The 23,934-nt window shown below is 49.0% G+C and overlaps 6 protein-coding genes across 6 annotated transcripts; 2 read left to right on the forward strand and 4 right to left on the reverse strand.

Annotated features, from left to right (window-relative positions):
- Positions 1-606: 606 nt before the first annotated feature.
- On the forward strand, positions 607-2,322 carry VC83_04051 (uncharacterized protein; the record flags this gene model as incomplete). The annotated part of the gene is made up of 5 exons (XM_024467688.1): positions 607-721; positions 780-928; positions 989-1,989; positions 2,043-2,102; positions 2,160-2,322. The coding sequence occupies 5 exons, from the start codon at positions 607-609 to the stop codon at positions 2,320-2,322; spliced, it is 1,488 nt and encodes a 495-aa protein (XP_024324810.1).
- An 827-nt stretch (positions 2,323-3,149) lies between these two features.
- Positions 3,150-5,083, reverse strand: VC83_04052 (uncharacterized protein; the record flags this gene model as incomplete). Its single annotated transcript, XM_024467689.1, has 3 exons — positions 4,866-5,083; positions 4,193-4,804; positions 3,150-4,140 (listed from the first exon to the last, which is right to left on the reverse strand). Exons 1-3 carry the CDS (start codon positions 4,961-4,963, stop codon positions 3,150-3,152), a joined length of 1,701 nt encoding a protein of 566 aa, XP_024324807.1. The 5' UTR covers positions 4,964-5,083.
- Positions 5,084-5,258: 175 nt separating this feature from the next.
- Positions 5,259-7,176, reverse strand: VC83_04053 (uncharacterized protein). Its single transcript, XM_024467690.1, has 3 exons — positions 6,432-7,176; positions 5,952-6,379; positions 5,259-5,903 (listed from the first exon to the last, which is right to left on the reverse strand). Exons 1-3 carry the CDS (start codon positions 6,718-6,720, stop codon positions 5,673-5,675), a joined length of 948 nt encoding a protein of 315 aa, XP_024324808.1. The 5' UTR covers positions 6,721-7,176; the 3' UTR covers positions 5,259-5,672.
- Positions 7,177-7,814: 638 nt separating this feature from the next.
- On the forward strand, positions 7,815-9,047 carry VC83_04054 (uncharacterized protein; the record flags this gene model as incomplete). The annotated part of the gene is made up of 1 exon (XM_024467691.1): positions 7,815-9,047. One exon carries the CDS (start codon positions 7,815-7,817, stop codon positions 9,045-9,047), a length of 1,233 nt encoding a protein of 410 aa, XP_024324812.1.
- A 256-nt stretch (positions 9,048-9,303) lies between these two features.
- On the reverse strand, positions 9,304-9,810 carry UNG1_2 (uracil DNA glycosylase; the record flags this gene model as incomplete). Its single annotated transcript, XM_024467692.1, has 1 exon — positions 9,304-9,810. One exon carries the CDS (start codon positions 9,808-9,810, stop codon positions 9,304-9,306), a length of 507 nt encoding a protein of 168 aa, XP_024324813.1.
- An 82-nt stretch (positions 9,811-9,892) lies between these two features.
- Positions 9,893-10,246, reverse strand: VC83_04056 (uncharacterized protein; the record flags this gene model as incomplete). Its single annotated transcript, XM_024467693.1, has 1 exon — positions 9,893-10,246. One exon carries the CDS (start codon positions 10,244-10,246, stop codon positions 9,893-9,895), a length of 354 nt encoding a protein of 117 aa, XP_024324986.1.
- Positions 10,247-23,934: the final 13,688 nt, after the last annotated feature.

Here is a 23,934-nt window from a genome sequence, read left to right on the forward strand (position 1 = left end):
TTCTCCCCCGTTCTGCTCCGGATACTTTTCGCTGCCTCATATCCACTTCCTCCGCAATCCATACTCGGGACTACCTATAACGGGGTAGCGACACTGGGAGACACCTGTAGCGACGCTCTTCTCTTCCACTGTTTACCACTTTTGGCCCCGCCTCGGACAAGGTCACTCGATAAATCAACAACCGCCTGCCGCTACCTAAGGTGACTCCAACCCATCCCGCCCGGAACGAGAGAAAAGGCACACGACTCTCTTGTCTCGACTTCGTGCACCGCTTCTATATTCTCAATCCTCACTTCTCTCCGCCGCTCCTTTATGTTGCTTTGGACTTACGACTGTTCCCCTCGTGACTCCAAAGATTCGTTCGCCAATTCCTTCCTCTTGAGCTTAATTGGCTACGATAAACTACCGGCCCTCAATTAGCCTCGGCACTCGCCAGCCTTCCGCTCTCCATTCGCCCTCAAATCTCGCCCCAGCAGCCTCGCAACATACTCGACTACATTTACGTGTAAATACAAGTGACGACGCGCGCGACGGCCATCACGGAGACGTCCAGCTGAACAAAACTCATTGCGCAGTGGCCCGAGGGCCCTAAAACAAGCAGCGAATATGTCGTTGAAGAAGTCGGACCGCTTGATGGAGACCATCAAGCACTACTCAGCCTTCCCTGCTACCGGCGTAAGCTTGCGCCAGATGGTACAGTTTGGGGAGAGGCCTTCTGTCGGTATGTTCTACCACCTGAGGCCAAAGCCAAACGCGCCATACTGACGCTGAATCTCCAGGAACCCTCTTCCGCGCGTCACAATTCCTCTCGGAAGAATTACCCATACGGCTTGCGCATAGGGTACAGGAGCTGTCCGACTTACCAGATGGGTTAAATGAGATGACCTCGATACAGAGGGTGAAGGATTGGTATGCCCAGTCGTTTGAAGTATGAAAATTTACTCTTGGGGGGTTTGTTCTAGATTGAGTCATACTGACAGCATGACAGGAAATCACAGCACTTCCCAGGCCGGAACTCTCGAAAAAGGTCAAGGAGCGCCTCATGAGGCCGAACAAGTTCAATGCCAAGCACCCCAAGATGATCTCAGAAACGACGTACAATCCCAGTGTGCCCAAGGGAAAGTACACGTCAGCGTACTGGCCGAACGAAAACGGAAACGGCAACGGCAACAGGGAGGGCAAGAAGGGCTTGTCGCGCCGCTATTTCGCGACGGTAGAAGACACAGGCGACTGGCCACCTGAGCTATTCGACTACAACAAGCGCTTCGCCGAAACGCTCAACACGATCAAGAGGCGGCACGACGGCGTTGTCACGACCGTTGCCCAGGGCATCCTCGAGTACAAGCGCAAGCGGCAACGGATGCAGATCGACCACAACATCCAAGCTTTCTTGGATCGCTTCTACATGTCGCGCATTGGGATCCGTATGCTGATCGGGCAGCACATCGCGTTGACGGACCAGAACCACAACAAGGACCCCAACTACGTGGGCATAATCTGCACCAAGACCAATGTGCGCGACCTTGCGCAGGAGGCCATTGAGAATGCGCGCTTCGTCTGTGAGGACTTTTACGGCCTATTCGACGCGCCCAAGGTCCAACTCGTGTGCCCGCCGGACTTGAACTTCATGTATGTGCCGGGGCATTTGTCGCATATGCTCTTCGAGACGCTCAAGAACTCGTTGCGCGCGGTGGTCGAGACACATGGGCAGGATAAGGAGGAGTTCCCAATTACGAAGGTGGTGGTTGCTGAGGGGAAGGAGGATATTACGATCAAGATTTCCGACGAGGGTGGTGGCATCCCACGTAGCGCTATCCCGCTCGTGTGGACATACATGTACACCACCGTGGACTCAACGCCAAGTCTCGACCCAGACTTTGATAAGAGCGATTTCAAGGCCCCAATGGCTGGGTTCGGGTACGGATTACCGATATCGAGATTGTACGCGAGGTATTTCGGAGGGGATCTTAAGTTGATCAGTATGGAGGGGTAAGTTCTTCCTTTCCGTCCACTTAAAAAACACAACGCTAACAAAACCCCAGCTACGGCACAGACGTCTACCTCCATCTCAACCGCCTATCCTCATCCTCCGAACCCCTCCAGTGACAACCAACACCCCCCCTCGAGACCGGCGGCCCCTCCCGCTCCCGCCACCACAGCGCCTCGCGCAACCTGACCCTGGATATGCGCTACAAGCAGATGCACCTCAAGTCCCGCGAAGTGACGACGCGTAAGCAGGTCGGCGACGCGGAGAGCATGGTAAACGAGGGCGAGTCCTCGGCGGGGCGGAGCGGTTTTTTTGGACGGGGGGGGGAGGTGTGAGGCTGCTGGCGGGGAAGTGGGGAGGGATACTGGCGGCTTGTGCTTGTTTCTGTAGTCCCCTTCTTGTCCTGCTGCCGCTGCTGGAGTTTGTGTCGTGATGCGGTCGTGCTGGGGTGGCGTGTGATGAGCCGACGCGTCCGTTCCTCTCCCCCCTGAGAAAAATAAATCTACTGGTGAGGGTGAGAACTGGCGAGGGGGGTGTGTGCGTGTGCTTGCACATAAATGAAGAAATCTTCAATTGGAGACGGAAAAAAATACAAAACTTTATTTTAAAGCGGTTTACTAGGGATGGGGGGTTGGTGGTGCATGCATTATAGGAGGAATGCCGGATGGATAGAAGATGCATTTGACTTGAGGGGTGCATGAGAAAGGAGGGGGGATATTTCTTTGGGTGGCTATTTCATTGTTCACTAGGACACGGTGGGGTGGGGTGGGTGTACGGCGCGTCAAGGCAGGTCGGAGGGGGGGTTGGCTGTAACATATACGTGGGATCTCATAAGCCTGCACCGTGGTTTTCTTTTTGCATAGCATTGGTTTTCGGGAAAGCGAGACCAGAGAAGGTGGTAGAGATGGATGGGGTATTCGCCCCTGTTTGGAAGATTTGTTGAGGAGTAGAGAAATAAAGATCATGATTGTTTAAAACGTTTTTGGATTTGAGAAATGCACGTATGTGATAGGACGGGGATGTGCAGAGAGTGATCAGATGAATGAATGAATATTTGCATCCATATTTCTCGCCTCGGGCACGCCTACACAGTAGTAACCAATACCTTACAAACGCCTCCCTCCTCACATACGTAGATACACCCCTTCCTCTTCCGTCAAACCTACGCCTTATAAAGTGTATCCAAAAAACCCCCCGCCAACTCCACCACAACACTCTTATTCGGCAGGCTCCCCGCCACCCCATAAAGCGCTGCGCTATCCCCCCTCGCCTCCCCCTTCTTCCGCCCATTCACCGCCCTCTCGCGCTCCTTCTCGCGCTCCGCCTCCACGACGGCCTCGAGATCAGTGATAAACTTCTGCCACACCTTCGCAACAGGGAGCGTGACGGCCATGTGCACAGCGGGCGGGTTCTGGAGGGCGTTCAGGTGCCAGCCCTTCGCGGACATGCCGTCGGCGATGTCGTAGATGTCGAGGGTGGAACTGCGTACTGCGACGACGCTGACGAGGGGCTCGCCTACGATTTGGAGATCAGTGGAGAGAGAGGGATTGGTGCGCACGGCGTCCGCGATGGAGCGCGCTGCGCCGACAATCTCGTGCGCCGAGGCAATGTAACCAGCCTCACCAACACGCATCAAACTGGCCCAGCACCCCGCAATCAGGGCGCCGGGGCGGGATCCCGCCATGTTAGGGGAAGCGTAGACACCGCCCGACCAGTCTGGCGCGATAAAGTACTGGTATGTGCGCAACTTCGCAGAGCGGTAGAGGACGGTGCTGTTTCCCTTAGGCGCGAAACCGTACTTGTGGGTGTCGCAGGAGATGGAAGTGACGCCACGGAGGCGGAAGTCGAAGAGCGGTGCGGGGAAGCCAGCGGCCCCGAGGAAGGGAACGAGGAAGGAGCCGAGGCAGCAGTCGACGTGGAGGGGGATGCGGCTGGCCACGGCGAGCTTGGAGAGCGTGGAGATGTCGTCGATAATGCCGTGGGGGAAGTTGGGGGCGGAGCCGACGAGGAGGATCGTGTTGCTGTTTATGAGGCGCGAGACGGCAGGGATGGAGACTTGATAGGATGGGGCGGGGCAGGCGACGAGGTGGACTTTGATTCCGAAGTAGTGGCCGGCTTTGTGGAACGCGGTGTGGCCGGTGTTGGGGAGGATCCTGTGAGGAGGGTTAGTACGCGGGTTTGGAAGGGGGGAATACGGTGTCTTACATCTCGGGTTCAGTGACACCACGCTCAACGTAGGCCTTTTGTCTGGCGCTGAGGCAGGCCATAAGGATCGACTCGGTGCCGCCGCTTGTGGTGGCACCTGCGGCTCCGGGCGGCGCATTGAAGATCCCCAGGACCATTGCGACGATCTCAGCCTCCATCTTTCGGACGCCAGGGAAGACATCCGGGTGGATAGGATTGGCGACGGTGAACTTTCCGAAGGCCTCCGTCTGTAGCTTTATCAGGTCGTCGCCGCCGTGGTACACAGCACCAGACACGTATCCGTCTTCCCACTTGGTATGGTCCATGTTGGCGAGGGTTTCCAGCTCCTTCTGCACTGTTTCGTCGGTCCAGCCCTCCTTGGGGAGAGTCAGGTGTCTCGTTATGCCGGGTCCGGATTGTATAAGCTTCGCCTGCAGCTTTGTGATCGCCTCATCGACCTGTTTCTGAACCTGGGTGCGCACACCCGGCGCCCTCAGGAAGAGCCCATACAGCCTCCGTCGGACCGAAACGTAGCCATCGATAGTCGAACCAACGAATCCCCTGCCCTTGAGTTTCAGGTACGCCTTCTTCGTCCACCTCCACAGAAAGAGGAAGAAAATGATATTGCGCAGCCTAAACCAAATCGTCAGTATCGGAATCGCAGCTCCGCGCGAGTAATCACCGTGGGACTTACAGGTCGATGTTCAGCGAGAGAAGCTGGGTACCCGAGCCGCCGGTCTTCGCGGCAATGGTGTTGCGCAGGCTGATAGGAATCCTCGAAGTCCCCGGCATGGTGATATCTCGAACAATTGAAGATTCTCAGTTCCTTGATGGAGGATGTGATGTTGAGAGTTGCTGGCAACGGCGATGCGGCGACCTCCACTTATGCTGGAGTTCGGCTTGGGAAGGGAGTGGGGAATCTGGGAATCACATGCGACTATGTCTATTTAGGGAAGGACGGAGGTACTCACCAGCTTCCTATTGGGTGCTAGCTATATTAGGATGGAAACGGAATAACGTATTTCCATGCATATATTCCCAAAGCCTCACAAAGCTGTTTTATATAGATAACCGTAAGATCAGCGCGGTCAGATTAGATGATCTTTTCCATTCGAGAATATAGACAGCTACTCCTACTACTACTAAGTCACACCAGGGCACAAAATAAAGTTAAGCGCCCCGCAAAAGGAGGCCAGCATTATATATACCCTACCCTACAAACGTATCCATCACTTGACTCCGACAGCTGTGTCCTACTCCCACAGGAATGCTTTAAGGATATACAAGAAATTCGAAATAGCGCCCCAATGACACAATCCCCGTAATGACCGCTTCGCGACGTGGCCCCAGTGTGAAATGCATGGACGTAAAATGATTCAATGCCGTCTTCAACGCCCCATAACGCCCTCCGTACTCAATCATCGCTCATTAGAGTCTCTTGGACTCACTCGTATGCTCCGGTAGCTCTTGATTACAGCCGACCTGCGGCTTCAGGCCGTCGCTACGAACTGAAAGCTTGTCGCCATTTCTTGGAAAAGGGCTTCGCCTCGTCCTCGCATTTCGGTTGACTGGTGGTATCGCAACCCGCGAAGTTGATGACAAAATCTTCTTCCTTGTATACATCTGTCTTCCCAGTTGTGGCTGTGGGGGCTCTGCTGTACGAATTCATAATGTGCTGAGGGACTATGCTGAGCCTGGAGAGGATGGTTGGGTGCCATTGGACAATGTGTTCCTAGTATTTATGAGCCTTAGTCTTGCCTTACGTGTCGGTTAAACATACCAATGCGTGTCTTTCTGCCTTTTGGAAATTGTAGGAGCGATATAGCGGATCGAACCACGTATCAAGAAGGAATTTTGACCAGTCTCCGTTGCGAACAATAAAGCTTCCCGGCGCCAAACCATCTTTATCCTGCGTGATAGAGAAATGTATTTGCTGGCCCTTTAGGTGCTTGAATGTCTTGATGACGCTGTCTGGCGGCACGATGGACTGGTCTGTGATCATGAGGGCGTCCATTCGTTTGGGGTTCATAATATGCGTTTCGATCTTTAGGTTAGGGTTCATGATGAGCGCATTCTGATCAAGAAACCAGTAGTACTCCGTGTATGGGAAGTTCGTGAGGGCGTGTCGCATCGCGGGTAGTTTCGACCATGATACAGGTGAGTTGCCAATCGGGTAGTCGTTGACGGTTGGGAAAAAAGTCGCATACCCTAGAAATAGTCAGCCCATTGTCCTCACACTGTCCACGCCAGTGAGTATTACCATGCTTCTTCGCGTATTGTTCACGATTCTCCTTGATATCGGCGATATATTGTTTGCTCTGTGACCCAGGGTCTATAACCGTGATGATCACGACTGGGGGGGTTCTAGGGGGGGCACCACCCCCAAAGCCTAAAATCTTCGCGATGATAAAGAGTAGAGTGCCAACCCCTAATGCACACAGCACCAAAAATTGTATCCGGCTCCGTCGGAATAGCGGCGCCTTTGATGCGCGGGCGGTGAACATTGTCGAATGCGCTGAGGGTTTCCTTGGGGGGAAGGCAAAGTGCATCGTCTGGATAGGAAACTGTTTATAATGTCTCCGGACACCAGACAACGAGGAAAGCGCGACCGAAACGAGTGGCAGTCGTGCTGTCCCAGAGTGAAGATGGATGAGTGTCGAAGAGTGTTGTCGCAGCTGACGTGCTATGTGCTTGATTTCTGTGTTGCGAATAGGAGCCCAACGCGGCTTCCCTGGTGGTGGTGCTGGCTGAGCAAACAGCTAGCTCTCTGTTCAGACACTATGCGGCAATGATTCTGCACGTATGACAGGTGTCAAAGAGTTGTTTTGAGCGGGAGCGGTGGACGATAAAGGATCATTAGGAGTGTTGAAACCTTTAAAATTGGACGAATTGGACGTTTTGAGGAACAACAGCACACTTTGGTTACTCCGGCTGACGGAATCTGACGAGTACGGCGAGACTAAAAAGAAAGGTGATCAAGCATAAACCCACAACAAAATATTTCATCACGCCACTTTACTCAAACTCTAACTGAACGTTCACAGAACATTAACTATGCATAATATGGATATATGCACCACAAAGTATGCCCGAAACTTCAATATCAAAGGCTAGATATGCCGCCGGATTCGCTGGCGTACGAGTACCGTTCTCTATTGAACGCAGCCGTACATAAATACGACGGACGGCTGCCGCGAGTCAAAACCTTGTCAAAACCTTGTCAAAACCTTGGCTTCAAGAGACCTCGTCTCTCAGACCAAACCCGGGGCATTGAATCCCAGACGGACGAAAGGATAGCTTCCTTTCTAACTATCCTTCGTCCAAACAATGGATTGGCTTGGGGAAACAAGGACTTCACGGTGGTATGGCCATGCCCAGACATACCGGTACGAGTAAGTTCTACGAAGAAAACCGACAAAACCCGCCCTGTTTCCACCTTTCCTCTTCAGCCTTGTCCTAAACGCCACTTTTCGCGGGGAGTCGGCCAACCAACGTCACTCATAAATGTCCCAGTCCATCTTTTTACGTCATTACTATAGACTGTACTTCCATGAGATGGTCTGTTTCTTTCTAACTTGATCTTTGACTTATTTTTATTCCTCTCTTCACAATACTCTATCCCTCTTGTCCTACGCCTCCAATCATGGCGTCTGTGATTCAACTGGAGAGTGATGTCAATAATCACGCGTGGGGGAAGAAGGGCCAGTCGTCCTTAGCCGCCCGGTATGCCGATGCTACACCGGGCAAGGAGTTCAAGGTTGCGTCGGGCAAATATTACTCTGAGATGTGGATAGGCACAAATCCAAACAATGCATCACGCATCCTGTCAACTGGACAGAAGCTCCAAGAATGGATCGACGGCAACAAAGAGAAGCTACTCGGGCCGGCTGTAATTGAGAAGTACGGCTCGGATCTGCCATTCCTACCCAAGGTCATCTCGATTTCGAATGAGCTCCCCGTCCAAATCCACCCGGATAAGGAGCTCGCGACCAAGCTGCACAAGCACAATCCCTCGAAATTCGGAGACCCAAATCACAAGCCCGAGCTGACAGTGGCTCTCACCGACTTCGAAGCCTTCGTTGGTTTCAAGCATGTTGATGACATTGAGGCTCTCTTCCAAGACGTACCCTTCCTCAGGGACCGATTCACCACCCAGCCGAAAACACCCTTCACCACCTCAACCCTCATCAATAATATCGTCCACAAGCTGCTCTCGCTCTCCGAGGAAGAAGCCGCCGAAGTATACTCCGCGCTACGCGACGCCCCGCGGTCCGAATATGGCGACCAGAGCTACATCCTGATGCTCCTCCCCCGCATCGCCAACCAGGATGGCGTCACCGACCCCGGCTGCCTCGTCTCGCTCCTCACTATGAACTTCGTCACCCTCAAGAAGGGCGAGGCGCTCTACATTCCCGCGGACAGCATCCACGCCTTCCTCTCCGGCGACGTCATCGAGTGCATGGCGCCCTCAGACAACGTGATTAACTGCGGCGTCTGCCCAAGAGCAAACCCAGAATCGATCAACCTCTTCACCTCGGCGCTGACGTTCGACTACAAGGACCCGCAGTCGATGGTGATAAAGCCGAAGGTGAGCACGAAGGGGCTGAAGGGCCATACGAGGGTATATTCGCCGCAAGGCAGCGAGTTTGATATGCTGGTTACTGAGCTGAAGAGCGAGGAGGAGGAGCATATCGCGGGCCTCCAGGGGCCGGGGATTGTGGTTGTGACGAAGGGGGGGGGGAAATTATATACCAAGGACGTGGATTTGGAGTTGAAGGAGGGCTATGCGTTTTTCGTTGCATATGATACCGATCTTAAGCTTGTCGCGGATGAGGGCGAGGGGCTTGATATTCACATGGCGTTTTGCGAGGCGTAATTGGGAGGTGACAAGGGATAATTTGTCGCAAGGAACTCGAGTTGTGCAGTTTCGCGTTTAAATTCTACTTCAACCGCATTTCAGACGCGGAACTGCACAACTTTTCGCAAGAACATCTGGTGTGCATATTAATTTATTCAGGCATTAGCGAAAGTTTGCTTCTACAGGCACTCTACCCCATAAACAATTTACTCAGGTATTGAACAGCTCTTGTCCCCTTGTCTTACACAGCTCTCCTCATCCCCGCCATCTTCTATCACATAGCCCTCCCCTCATCCCCGCTGTCTCCTGTCTCCTCCACATCCCCAACGGAGATCAAGTCTCCCAGATCGTTGACATACTCGTAAACAACGATTTCTCCCCAGACTTCCTCACTGATATCTCTGCCTTTAGCCATCAGAATGGCACGCGGGACACTGCTATAATGGATCGAATTGATGCACTGACGCTGACCGAAAATAACAAAGGAAGTCTGATTGGGGATCTGCTCCTTCGGTACCACAGAACCAATTGCGTCTATCTCGATTTCTGTATTGCTTAAAGCTATTCGGACATCGATCTGTACCCTAGTCGCATCTTTGTTCCGATAGGGGTCGTGTGCAGGTTGCGCAAGGTATTTTTTAAAGTCGTCTGATACGAGATCCTCTGATATGATTGTGCTCTGCGCACCAGTGTCCCAGAGCATCCCGATATTCGGCATCTCCTGAGCCATTATCGAGTCATCATGATCCACGCCGCGGAGGACAAGAGATGCCTTTACCATTGGTAAAGTTCTTTCGTAGGCCGATGCCGTCAAGATGACTGGCTATGGGCTGGTATATTCCTCTGCGGGAAATATATACTCTTTACGAGTCCTCGACGTTGACGGGGAGTGCAATCGAGTCTGTGTTATAGCGGGTGCTGATAAATTTGCCTGGGGCGAAAACGCCTGATGTTGTTGGCTCCGCATCTGTCCAGCTCGCAGCACCCTGGAGCGCGATCTCCCGGAAGTGTTTTCTCTGGGCCTCAGTTCGAGACTTCCTTAAAACAATAGAGTCATCTTCAGTCTTATCCACCAATGCGGCCTCCGTTTCGTGCAATACATGGCTCCATGTTGTCTTTCTTGGAATCGTAATCGTCACGTCTTTGAACTGGCTTGATAGGTGCGTTGCGACCTGTCTCATCAGTTCGCCTGGGGTCTCCGTTACAGAGGTGCCCATCTTTCAGTGCAGATAGTTCTCATATATTTATAAAGGGTAACTTTGTAGTGATGGTGCTCTTATAGAGATGATGATCTTATAGAGATGATGATCTTATAGAGATGATGATCTTATAGAGATGATGATCTTGTAGAGATGTCCTTGGTTAGATATTTCGATATGGTCTATTTAGTCACATGACTAGTATAAGTGACTCGTAGCTCTTGTCGCATAAACCTTATCTAGATAGTAAACCACGCTATGACTAAAACAGATTAGACTGTCCAAATCGTTGTTTCAATCTGAAATCTGTCTCCTCGAAGTTTATTGCTTATTCAATCTCGCGCCTACTACGGCTTGCAAAGCGATGTATGTAGCGAGATTGAATAAGTCTTCACCCAAAACAAATTAACAACTTATAAAACACGTTATGTTAGTAAACAGACTCTTCATTCTTATCTACTTGATGTACTCGACGTGCATACTCTGCTCACTCCTGCGGGTGCTTGAATCTGGCCCGGATAGGCAAAGAGTCCATTCTATCGACAGGTTGTGGGACCAATATGAACTCGCCGACTCGTGCAAACCAGTTGAAAACGACACAAACCTCCCTGCGTGATGTGGTACGCAAACAGGTAGTCGCCGGCCATGCGGCACAATCATACATCCAAGAACGCCACATCCATACATCCCCATCTTCCTCCTTGGCAGCTAGTATCGTCTCGACGTCAACCCGTGGGCGAAATGCAGCAAGATCTCAGAAAGCTCATGGGGTGTAAAAAGCTCACGCCAAATGGCGCGGCGGAGGTCCGTATTTTTCTTCTTTTTGTTCGTCCACACAGGCGCCAATAGATCGCAATTGTGATCTATTGCCTGGGCGACCCAGAAAACCATCCTCTCATTAATAACGTATTCCTCCAGCTCTCTCCGGAAACCTCTCATTGTCGTCCACGAGCAGGAGCAATTATAGTCACAGTCAGAGCACCCGTGGACTGGGGTGGCCTGGGACGCATCTGGGAGTAGGTCACGAAACATCCATGTTTGTATTCCCCCACAGCGGAAGAACAAACCCTGGGCAACTTCTCTAAATCCCCGATACTCCACATAGCCATGTATGGCATCGGATGTTGGTTTTGTTGGGTGGCTGTAGGGGGTGTACGTATACCCATCCCTCGATGCCGTGTATGTCGCAGGTATACCAAAGGCGATGGCAGTGCAACCAAATACGTCCTTCTGACCCTCATCTATGGGGAGGTTGAGGTCACACCTGTTCTGCTTCGGCGAGGTTGTCTGCCATGCTTCCACGGCTGAAAGCGTCTTGTAAATCGATCCTGGTTCTGGTTCTGTTTCGGAGATATTAGTTAGCAAAAGATATCTCGCAGGGTTGGTAGATCGCAAACGGTATATCTATGTCTTAGTGAAGTAGAGGTGCAGGGGGGTCTGCTATTAACCTGTATGCTCACCATCTAGTTCTTGTAATGTAAGAACAGAGCATTCTAATTGGCTAGTTTTAGATATATAGTGTGCGATTATGCTAAGAATTGCAAGGGAGTTGGGAGAAGTCTAGAGGTCAACTGTAAAGTGAGCTTTTAAGAGAGCTAATTGTACGTCGCATTTGATTTGTTGCTTTTGAGCCTTGTATGTACGCAACGTCCAGGTCTGTATCGTTAGAATAGAGTTTGGTAGCTAGTTATTAATCTCTAGATTAAGGTAGTAGAGTAATGCCCTAAATTTCAATAGTGTTGCTATATAGAAAGGGACTCTACAAGTTGTAATCCATGGTACATATAGCTACTTAACAACAGTAGTGTCTAAGGGTTGAGTTGTAATAGTAGAGAGACAGTGGCATTATAATTCGCATCCTTAGCTTTTATCAAAAGCATTAAGCGATGCTGCTTTGAATTAAGGTAGTTTGAGATTCCTAAGTAGAGGATATATCAATGTCATGTTCTTTTAGGTGCCTTGTAATAATCTTCATTCCGCTAGACTTAAGATACTTCTTTAGACAGTATCTACAATGCCATATTAACCTTGTGGTTATGAATGATATTGTAGCGGCTAACAGGTGTATGGTCCTAGACCTTTAAAAATCGTTTGGTTGTAGTTGTTATTATAGAGACAGAGGGAGAGGATAGTGTAAGGATGCCTTCTCATCGAATATTCTAAGGAGCAGACTCTGGGTAGCTGCGGGGTCATGTGTGATCATTTGGGTGGGCTAACCGAGTCAGATGGGTTTTGTAAGGATGCCAACACCCTCAGTGATGGAAGGGATCTGAGTCGGACTGGTTACGGTCACTTGGTAAGACTGAAAGGCAGGTCCTCCGCCCTCAGTTACGGAGAGGATTTGAGTCGGACTAGTTACGGTCACGTGGTGAGAGTTAAGGCAGGTTAGCCGAGTCGGACCTGTTTCGGGTACTTAAGGGAATTGACCCAACGGGGTTCCTCATCATCTTTTTTGTATCCTTCGTAGTAGACCTATAGGATAGCATCCGTTTAGCCTCTGACTCACACTCCCATATGCTATTACTGTGAGCTGGGTGCCCTGTGTCCTTACATTATACAAAAAAGATCACGCCTGCCAGGGACGGCCGTACTCCAATAATATCCCACACCAGAACGACTCAGGAGAACTACCATTACGACATCGACCGCGACTCGGTAATGTTTCAGACGAGAGACCTGATGACTTCAAATAGCCGTGATTCCAGAGATCTCATGGACAGCCAGTGGATCAGGGTTTGATTCTTCAGAACAAGCTGGTAAAGTCGCCGACGCGTTGGCACCGACTAGGATACAATATCTTAAGAACCCTCTCCTAGCACAGAGGAAATTGTGGACAAGAGCGTTGATAGCTACGAGCAACTGGAAGTCAAGCTCTTTCGTATCAGTACCGATACACACCCGAGGTAATATGTCAAGAAAGCCGACATCAAACACACCCCAAGACAACGATGGTCAACTACCTAGAATAACTACCAGACAAACCACCGCTGCAGCAATGACCGCTGTGCCATCTGAAGACATCCTGAGTCGAATGGCCCACCTCGAAGCACAGATACAGGAGGTCAAGGATCTACTAGTTACCCTGACGGCAGCCCAGACCAGAATCCCGTCCGCACCGCCGCCGGTGGACACCCCCATATCCACAGTTGAAGCTGCGGAGCAACTAACGTCTCACACACGAAACACCCCTGAGACAGTTCAATTGCCGCCTCTTCAGGACTTTCGTTCTCCATCGATCCCAAGGATATCGCGAATGCTCACCGAGGAGACACCGACTCGCTATAAGAAATCTACCATCTCGGAGAGAATCACTCTGCTCAGCGATGGGATAGAACATACCTTCCTACAATGGAGCGCTTCGATTCAGGACTGACTCATAGTCAATGAGGACCACTACCTTACCGACGTCTCGAGAAGAGCGTTGATATGGGGAACTACGACCGGCCTGGCTAAGACCTACCTAGAGCCCCAATACCTGTCCACTACGCATGGGTTCTGCAGTGCTGAGGAGATGATGGACCTACTAGGTTCATACTACCTCACCAGCAACGAGACGGAACAGGCCAGGAACATCTTCGACGACCTGCAAATGGGAGAGAAGGGACATGCTAGCGAAACCTTCCCAGAGTTCAAGGCTCGTTTCCAAAGTTCAGCTATCACAGGACAAGTCTCTGAGTCGGAATGGTTTCGGTACATGTGGAATAAGTTCACTCCTCAATTCCGCAGCCGCGTTGCGATCATCAAAAACCAATGGAATGGAGACTACCACACCATGGTACGAGAACTTACCGCCTTCGATCAGGAATGGCCCCAGAACAACGAATTGAATCCGCTACCCGCCCCCGCGAGGACGTCCACACGTACCACAGATATGGTAAAGGTGTCAGCGTCGAAGCCGACTCGAGCCACACCTGCTCTGTTTACCTGAACCACGTTCCTCCCCAAACCAATGATGCCAGAGCAGTCCCAGCGTCCTCAGGGAACTGTTTCAAGTGTGGCAAGCCCAGCCATTTCCAGGACAAATGCCCCCTTAACGCCACATCAAGGAAATTGACCGTAACGACCCTGAGGCAGAAGAACAATGGAAGGAAGCCATGGGATTCAATCGGATGCGTCCCTAGAGGAAAACGATGAGGCCTAGGAAAAGGCTCCTTCCTAGGTCTACGCAAGTGTGACCTGCGAGGAGTAGACTTACGAGAACTCCTGGGAGGTACCCAGTTCTTAGTCGATACAACCCTGAGTATGAACGGACTCGGGGTGCAAACGAAGTCCCTAGCAGACTCAGGAGTAAATGGCTACCTTGTCATTAATAAGCCTTTCGCAATACGACTGTCGAAAGTGCTTCAGAGCCCCATACGGAAACTACCCTACTCTGTACCCATACGTGGATTTCAGCGCAAAATACAAGGCCACGTATCAGAGTATATTCGGTTACACTTAACAGTTGAAGGACGCTGGATATATAACTGCCCCTTTGTACTCCTGGACCTCGGAGCACAAGATGTGATAATTGGGAAGAAGCTTTTCAGCTGCTTCCGAATACTACTTGACTCTACAAAGAGCCAGTTAGTATGGCCAAAGGAGTACCCGCCGACTCCTAGTTGGAGCAAGGAGATCACCTTGCCCTACTACACGTGAGAAACGTCCATTCGACATCCCGCATACCAGCCGGATGCGAATCACAGGGATGCTGCAATCCACCGCGAAGACAGACGCCACATAGGCGGATGCTCGATGAACATGAAAGTGATAACTTCAGGCTATGAAGAGATGACTGATATGCCACTGAGCCCTACCTGAAACCAAGAGGTTTCTCCCCCACTACTAGTGAAACTGGTACCTAGTTTCATGCCCATACGGATATGTGAAATCAGTGCCAATGCCTTCCATCACGAGATGATGCGAAGTGACTCTGAGTTCTTTCAGACTAGCATCTACGAAATTGACCAGATCATCCATGAAAAGGAGTTGGTAGAGGACGAAGAAACGCTCCGCCTCATCCAGCAGAAGCTTCCGCATATGCACCAGAAGTACACTGATGTCTTTTCGAAGTTGGAATCAGATCGAATTCCCCCACACTGTATATACGACCACAAGATACAGCTCGAAGCCCCTTTACCAAACGCTTTCTCCCCGTTATACCGACAGGGCACTGAAGAGCTTAAGGCTACCAAGCAATACCTACTGGAAAACTTGGAAAAAGGATTCATTGTCAACAGTAATAGCCCCTTCACATCCTCAATACTATTCGTAAAGAAAGCGGATAGCAAATTAAGATTTTGCATCGATTACCAGAAGTTAAATGATCTCACCCGGAACAATCCCTACCCCGTCCCGCGTATCGATGATCTACTAGGATGGGTGTCTAAAGCAAAAATCTTCATGAAGCTAGATATCAGACAAGCCTTCCATCATATATGGATTCACCCCGACTCAGAAGAGTACACGACCTTTCGGACTCGCTATAGATCCTATAAGTGCAAAGTGCTGCCGTTTGGACTAATGAACGGTCCTGCAACCTATCAGCAGTATATGAATGATGTCCTGATGCAATATTTAGACGACTTCTGTACCGCATACTTAGACGACATCCTAATCTATTCAGAGGACCCTACAGAACACGTAGATCATGTGCATAAGGTCCTACAATGCCTCCGAGAAGCCAGACTCCAAGCCGACATAAAGAAATATGAGTTTAACGTTACCCGGACGAAGTACTTAGGATATGTCCTTACGACTTCCGGTGTCGAAGCGGACCCGGATAAGATTGAGCCCCTTCGCAACTGGATCCGACCGACCACCGTTACAGGTGTGAAGTTCTACCTGGGATTCTGTGGCTTCTATAGACAATTTATTCACAATTTCGGCAAAATAGCAAAGCCCCTCACGACCATCACTAGTCCCTCGGAGCTGCTCCGATGGACAGACGAATGTGAGGCTGCTTTTGAGGAATTGCGCCAGCAACTCCTAGCAGTACAGGTGCTTCACCACTTCAACCCCGAATTGCCTACGAAGCTGGAGACAGACTACTCCAATGGAGTCGTAGCTGGTGTCCTTTCCCAAGAACACCCTGACAAGTGGTGGTACGCCGTAAGCTTCTACAGTCACATCCTATCCGGACACGAGATCAACTGGGAGATCCACGACAAGGAACTATTCACAATAGTGAAGGCCTTCAGAAAAAGGAGGCCCAAGTTGGCTTCTGTGCACCACCGAGTCAACAACTACACTGATCACCATTCGCTAGAATATTTTATGTCTACCAAGGTTCTCACCACAAAGCAGGTTCGGTGGATGGAACTACTCTCCGACTTCAACTTCTGCATTATGTAAGCAGGCAAGAATAACCAGAAGGCAGATATTCTGAGCCGAAGAGACCAATACTAGGTAACGCAGCAGAAAGTCAAGCTTGATAGTAGGGTGAGGGTATTGTTAGGTCCAAGCCGCCTGCACCCCCGAATCAGTGCCAAACTTGCAGAGAGCTAGATAGCATCCATTAATTTGATGGACACCTCCAAGCCCCAGATGCCTTTTGATTTAATAGAGACATTATGTGCAGACAACAGAGAGTCATTTACAGAGACACGCGCGAAACACCCCTACCTGACACCTTCGCATTGAATGGCCAGCTTCTTCTGTACAAAGGCTGGCTATGTGTGAATCGTCACACCAACCTATGTATGAAACTGATCCGGGAAGCGCACGACCAGGTATCGACAGCGCATCTTAGTGGACGAAAAACCTACCAGCTGATTGCCCCAAAGTATTCAGGATGGAAGCGGATTGCTTGCGATATGTATGAAATTGCATGACATGCCGGCTTACGCACCAATGTCACCAAGCAGCAAGGCTTCCTACACCCACTGCCCATACCCGAATATCCTATTCAACACCTCACTATGGACTTCAAGGAGTTCCCAAGGGACAAGCACAGATACGATGGCATCTTAGTGTTTATGGACTGACTCGGAAAGAGTTCAGTGACCATACCTTGCTACAAAACCACAAATGCCCAGCAAATGGCACAATTGTTCATCAAATGGATATACCAATTCGGACTCACTTCGGAGTTGATTGTAAGCGACCGCGGACCCCAATTCGTATCATCCTTTTGGCAGGAGTTCTGTCGAATTATCAGCGTTAAGGTTAAGCTGTCGACTGCCTATCATAAGCAGACCGACGGGCAGATGGAAATCATGAACCGATACTCGTGCGGCCCAAAAGTTTCCACAGGGTCTGTGCACAACAGCCAATTAGATTGTAGGAATCTATCAAGCACCATGTACTTGTACCCGAGTACACGCATAGAAAATGTACACGCATAGAAAATGTACACGCATAGAAAATGTACACGCATAGAAAATGTACACGCGTAGAATATGAGAGTGAATGAAGCAATGAAGTAATGCTCAACAATGGCTGAAATCTCAATACCACTACGTGCTGCAATTATTACCTTGCGTGTATACATGAACGCATCATATGGAGAGATTGAAAAGAAGCTTGGAATCTCAGCTGACTCTATTGCATATATATGGCACCAAACTGTTAAAAGGGCAGGGAATACTGAAATTCACAACCTTCTCCAACACCTCGAATCAAAGCCACGAAGCGGAAGACCACAGACAATTCAAAAGGATTCTGAAGAGTCACTACGCATACGGTCTTTGCTACTTGCAAATCCATTTGACACTTTTCAACAAGTTATTAATAAGGAAAATCTACCCTACGCACGATCAATTGTCGAACGAGTTGCAAAGAATCACTCAAGTGTTGAAATTCCACAACCTATTGTACGGAAAAACATCTGCCTCAAGCCCTACTTGGATAATATCATTCAGTACGATGGAAATTCTGCAAATGGGCACTATCCGAACTTGAAGCTGGATCAATTTTTATTTTCTCAGACGAATCATATATCAATTTCGGAGGGAATCCACATAAGAAACGACGGATAACAGTTCAACGGGGTCAAACAGCAGAGAGCATGGCAATTCAACAGAAGAAATCTTTATTTCAAGTTATGTTTTGGGGAGCAATGAGTTCAGAAACCTCTATCTTACGCCCTTCTCGTTCATGGATTCCTGAAAGTATAGAAGAGAAGCAGATACATGTGCAGAAACTACGAGAGATAAATTCATATTGGAAATCAAAAGCAGAGAATGAACTTGTTAGAGCAACAACAGTTGGAACCCTTGAGTACGGATATATGGAAACTCTAAATGCAGATATTCGGAATGGCAAAAGCAAATGGAAAAAGGCACGAGTTGCTTCACAAGAGTTTGGAGATATAGAGACATGGAGTAGAGGACGGCAATCAGAAGGGCAAGAAGTTTCAAAGGGCGGGATTGATTGGTTTCTATATCGAGAGATGGTTCTTATTCCTCTTCTCTTCCCCTACTTTCGAAAAGTAAAGGCTTTACATCCTACAAAACGAGTATGGTTTGTGGATGATAATGTAAGTCTTCATTTGAAGGCTCACCGATCATTGGAAGATTATATGAAGAAGGAGGGAATCTATAGAGTAAAATTTTGGCCCCCAAACTCTCCCGATTTGCACCCTATTGAAAATGCCTTTGATTATCTCAAGGATCAGGTTGACAGCTATACACCATTAAACGGAGGGAAGTTTGAGAGAGCTCATGCACGGGTATTTCTTGAGGAAGAATGGGGGAAAAAAATGGATGGGAAATCTACACAATTATGTGCTTCGTTTAAGGACAAGTTGGAGCGGTGTATTGCAGTCAATGGGGGGAACAACTTTCGTGGGTAGATCAGTACAAGTACGTAGAGTATGTACATGCATTTTCTCCAAGTACTTACACGCCCCACTTATTACACACAGACCCTGTGGAAACTTTTGGGCCGCATGAGTACATCGATCAGAGACTGAGGCCTTTCGTATCCCATTACCAGGATAACTGGAGCGAACTCATCCCCATAATGGACCACATGCAAATGACACTCCCCCACACATCCATTGGCATGACCCCCTACCGACTCAAGTACGGAACAGATCCTCGTACGAGTTGGGATTGGAACACCCCAAAAAGCACCAACCCCCGGGAGACTCTAAACTGAGAGGAAGCTAAGACGATTGCAGACCGAATGCATACCACTGTAATGTTGGGTGCACCAGATGTGAGAATCTAGCCACCCAAGGAAGGGATGATTTTACTAAGACAACACACTGTCTTAGAAAAAGAGCCAAAGGGTCGTAGCTTAGACTATTCCACAACGCAGCAATCAGGTGTATGATGTAGTGGAGTGGTTTAGACAAGTTGTAACAAATGTTGAGTCTGAGAACTCAGGGATAAGTCAGAGGTTAGCACCTCACTGACTTTTCAGAAACAAGGAGTAACAAGATCAATGCTTGGAAGATTGGAAAAGACGTGGAAGTATGTGATAGTCGATTTACTGTATTGTCTGCTTGCCCTTTCTCAAGGAAAGGGCAATCCTATTTATGCTAAAGTAGTGTAGTTCTCTCATTTTCCAAGACTTTCCATGACTAACCAGGCTTGGTAACTGTAGTCGACGTAAGAGAATCCCATAGAACCATCTCCTAGGTTCCTAGCCTATAGGAAGTGAAAGGAGGTCCAAGGTCAGAGTACCCCTATAGACAAATTATGTCATAACTTAACCAATCTTGTGGGAAACTAAGGAGTGATGACGTGTAATGAATCATAGAAGGTTGTAGAAGCTTTTGGAGCTATCGTTCATGTTCTAGGCCTCTAGTTGATAGAGATATGTCATGTGTATTATTAGCCCAGTAACTAAGGAGTGATGTCATGTAATGAATCATAAAGGGTTGTAGCAATCGTTGAGTAGTATTGCTCTTGTTGTTGGTGTGACAAGCCAAAATATGTATAGTGACTTGTAGGTTTGAGGAGGAGATTTCTAAGTTTGCTCTTGAGTTTGATAGCAAACTGAGTGCAACGAATGTCAGTATGACAACCACATGGGTCCACGCAAAGGAGAACATGTCAAAAGCTAAAGAGCAAATGTCTAAGCATGTGAATCAATGCTGAAGGGCCATCGACTGGGATGTAGGAGATAGATCGTACCTATTGACCAAAAATTTGAAGAACTCTCACCCTAGCTGCAAGTTGGGCCAACAATGGGTTGGACCATATACGTTGCTAGAACGAGTTGGACACGCTTTTGTCTAGACCTACCTACCGGTTCTCAAATACACGATGTGTTCTCACCGGACGTTCTCATCAATGTTACGATATCAAGTGCGCCTTGCAGCTCGAGTGGGGGTTCAGGGGTGTGGGGAGCTTTCCGGGGTTGGAGCGAAGTTTTCAGTTGTGGAGTGAATTCTCAGAACTGGTCTCGCTAAAGAGAATTCACTCCACAATAGCTGTATATAGATTGAGCCACTGCTCGAGTGCTCCTCTTCTCTTTCCTTTCTTCTCTAGATTGAGTTTAATTCATAATACCCAACTGGCGCCCTATGCCTTGGTGAACCGTGACAATCAAGGCCCCGAATAACCCCCTACCGGGTCGAGAGCCGCCTGAGCCTAGCAGCGAAGTGATAGACGGCGTAGAAGAATGGGAAGTGGAAAAGATCCTCGCCGTGAGGCTCCACTGGAAGCAACTACAATACCGGGTTAGTTGGGTCGGATAAGATCCGGACCCGGAGTGGTACCCAGCGTCAAACTTCAGAACTCTCCCCACAAACTTCGAGTCTTGTCACAAAAAGATGATCAAGGGGTTCTACATCCAGTGGCATATTTCTCGAAAAAGCTAGCACCTGCAGAATGCAATTACGAGATATATGACAAGGAATTGCTTGCAATCATCAGATGTTTCGAAGCATGGAGACCAGAACTTGAAGGGAATATTTTCCAGTCCAAGTCTTTTCTGATCACAAAAGCTTGGAATATTTCATGTCCACCAAGAAGCTGACAAGAAGACAAGCTCGATGGGCTAAATTTCTCTCTCGATACTGGGAAGCAAAATAGAAAAGCAGATTCTTTGACTCGAAGGCCTGGTGGCAGACCAGAAGGCAATGATGAGGATGATCGACAAAAGCAACAGCTTCAGGTGTTGCTACCACCTTCGAGGCCATATCAAGACATTCAGAAACTTGAAGAACAAGGCCAAACAGCTCAGCTAGCTCCAGTAGAAACTCATAACAGAGAAATGACAATTCTTGAGAAAATCCAAAAGCCTCAACTGAAAGACAAATTCTGCAAGGCTACACTACAGAAGCTTGAGAATGGTGATCGAACAAGCAAAGAGGTTGCATTGGCTTATTGCGAACTCAAAAACGGCATGCTAGAATATCAAAATCGAGTTTGGGTGCCAGAAACCATTCAGGTGGACTTGTTGAGAGAAGTTCATGAACAACCTTCTATGGGACATCCAGGAGTTGGAAAGATACTGCAAGTCATGAAACAGCACTATTACTGGCCCAAACATGGACAAAACAATAATTCGATATGTCAAAAACTGCCATAGTTGTCGAAGATCGAAGCCATCTCGAGATGCCTACAATGGACTTCTACAACCAATCCCTATTGAAAGTCGACCATGGATGGATATATCAATGGATTTCGTGACAGGATTACCACTCTGTGAAGGGAACAATGCTATCTTGGTTGTTGCATGCAGGTTGACGAAAGAAAGACATTTCATTCCGTGTTTCGCTGGGCAAGAAGGGACTACTGCAGAAGCTACAGCACAGCTCTTACTTTGATATGTATGGAAGCACTATCGTCTACCAAACCCGATAATATCAGACAGAGGTCCTCAGTTCATTGCAGAAGTCTGGAGTTTGCTCTGCAAAATTTGGAAAATTTCGGCCAAACTTTCAACTGCCTTCCACCCAGAAACAGATGGACAGACTGAGCGATTCAATGCAGAGCTCGAACGCTACTTGCGAGCTCATGTGAACTATCTTCAAGACAATTGGGTTTCATACTTGTGCATGGCGGAGTTTGCTGCCAACAGTTTGCCATCAGATGCAACCAAGACAAGTGCGTTTTTTGCGAACAAGGGCTATGAACCAAGAATGAGCTTCGATACAGAGCAGTAAGCATATCACAAAGCCAAACAAGAGCACAAGAACATAGCTCAGACCATGGCAAAGGTTTGGGATTTTCTGCAGGATGAAATCATGCTCTCGCAAGCAAACATGGAACATTTCGCAAACAAGAAAAGGAAACCTGCACCACACTATCAAGTGGGAGACAGAGTTTATGGAGCTCGACTCCTACGAGGAGCTCTGTTACGATTATAGCTTGGAGATTGTTATGGTTGTTATGGTTGTTATGGTTGTTACGGTTGTTACGGTTGTTACGGTTGTTACAGTTGTTACAGTTGTTACAGTTGTTACAGTTGTTATGGTTGTTACGGGTGCAGCCTTCGCCACCAAGGCTACAACCACTAAGCGGACAACTGTATATTACGAGGAATAGCCTCACCTTCCTTCCTTCTTCTTCTTCTTCTCTCTTTAGATTCAATCTAGCTTCTTATTCTCTGGACTGGCTTCTTGACCTCTGTGACCATCGTAACAAGCTCCGCGCCATGCGCACCACCATCGAGGGTATGGGCGTGAGTATACCCCTGTCCTGTGTTGTTTCAGTGCTGACATGGTTCAGCAAATCCGGTCATTGCTGCACCGTCTTCGGATGGAGTAGGAGAGCGTGCCGGCTCTTTTTGGGGAAGTGGTGGCTGCCGTGGGCAGACTTCCTGCCATGGCTGTCGCCGCGACGGTCCCGAACCACACTGGGGGGAAGAGGAAGAGGGGTGAGGAGGAGGGAACCATTGGTGCAGGTTATGGGGAGGGGGAGAATGGGGAGTAGGGTGGAGGGAGGCCCTGTGTCGGAGGGGACTAGGGCCTGACTCTTCGTGTGGGGTCACTTCGATCGACCCTTTGTCTATCTCAGTGGTAGCCGCTTGTTGCGACGCCAGTGAGATGTTTGGGAAGGGTGGCTCCTGCAAGGGTTACGGTGGTGAGTGCACCCTGGCTCAGAGGGTATTTAGTTTAGAGTCGTAGATAGCAACGACTCTATTTCTTCTTACATAGCGTGATCGTAGTTTTGTTCCTCGCCCACCTCCCATGCCATAAACCATCTGAGTAGTTCTCGAGGTGGACCTGGTAAATCTGGGTATTCCGTGTGAAACTCTCGGATGAGATGAAGTTTGAGGAATCTGCTTCAACATAGGCTGTCTTGTTTCTATCAAAATGCCTCAAGACAGGAGCTTCTGTGATTGTTTGTTTCAACAGCTCGAATACAGTTTGGCATGCATGAGTCCATTCGAATATCTGATCCTTTCTGGTAAGGTTCATCAATGGCCTCATGATGCTGGAGTAATTTCGGATGAACCTTCGATAGAAATTGCAGAATCCAATGAAAGCTTGCATATCCCTGAGCGATTTTGGAGTTCACCATTCCAATACAGTAGAAACCTTTGCAGGGTCCATGCGAATGCCATTGACTCCCACGATGAGTCCTAGGAATTTGGTTTCTTGGACGAAAAACTCACATTTTGAGATATCTGCTTGCAGTCCAGCTTCTCCAAGCTTCTGTAGGACTTTCCTTATGTGCTCTGTATGCTCTGCTCGAGTATCACTGTAGATAAGAATGTCATCCATGTATGCGGTGACGAATTGGTTGAGGTAATCCATGAGGGTTTCATTCATATACCTCTGGAATGTTGCTGGACCATTTGTGAGTCCGAAGGGCATGACCTGT

The sequence above is a fragment of the Pseudogymnoascus destructans genome (genome assembly GCF_001641265.1).
Source record: "Pseudogymnoascus destructans isolate 20631-21 unplaced genomic scaffold scaffold_8, whole genome shotgun sequence".
NCBI classification, from domain to species: Eukaryota; Fungi; Ascomycota; class Leotiomycetes; order Thelebolales; family Thelebolaceae; genus Pseudogymnoascus; species Pseudogymnoascus destructans.

What these genes read in the sequence shown, in the direction of transcription:
- VC83_04053 (XM_024467690.1), bottom strand. Translation starts at nt 6,720, where the DNA reads ATGCACTTTGCCTTCCCCCCAAGGAAACCCTCAGCGCATTCGACAATG. An exon ending in ACAATACGCGAAGAAGCATG is followed by an intron (nt 6,380 to 6,431) that starts GTAATACTCACT and finishes GACTATTTCTAG; the next exon opens with GGTATGCGACTTTTTTCCCA. An exon ending in AGGCAGAAAGACACGCATTG is followed by an intron (nt 5,904 to 5,951) that starts GTATGTTTAACC and finishes CATAAATACTAG; the next exon opens with GAACACATTGTCCAATGGCA.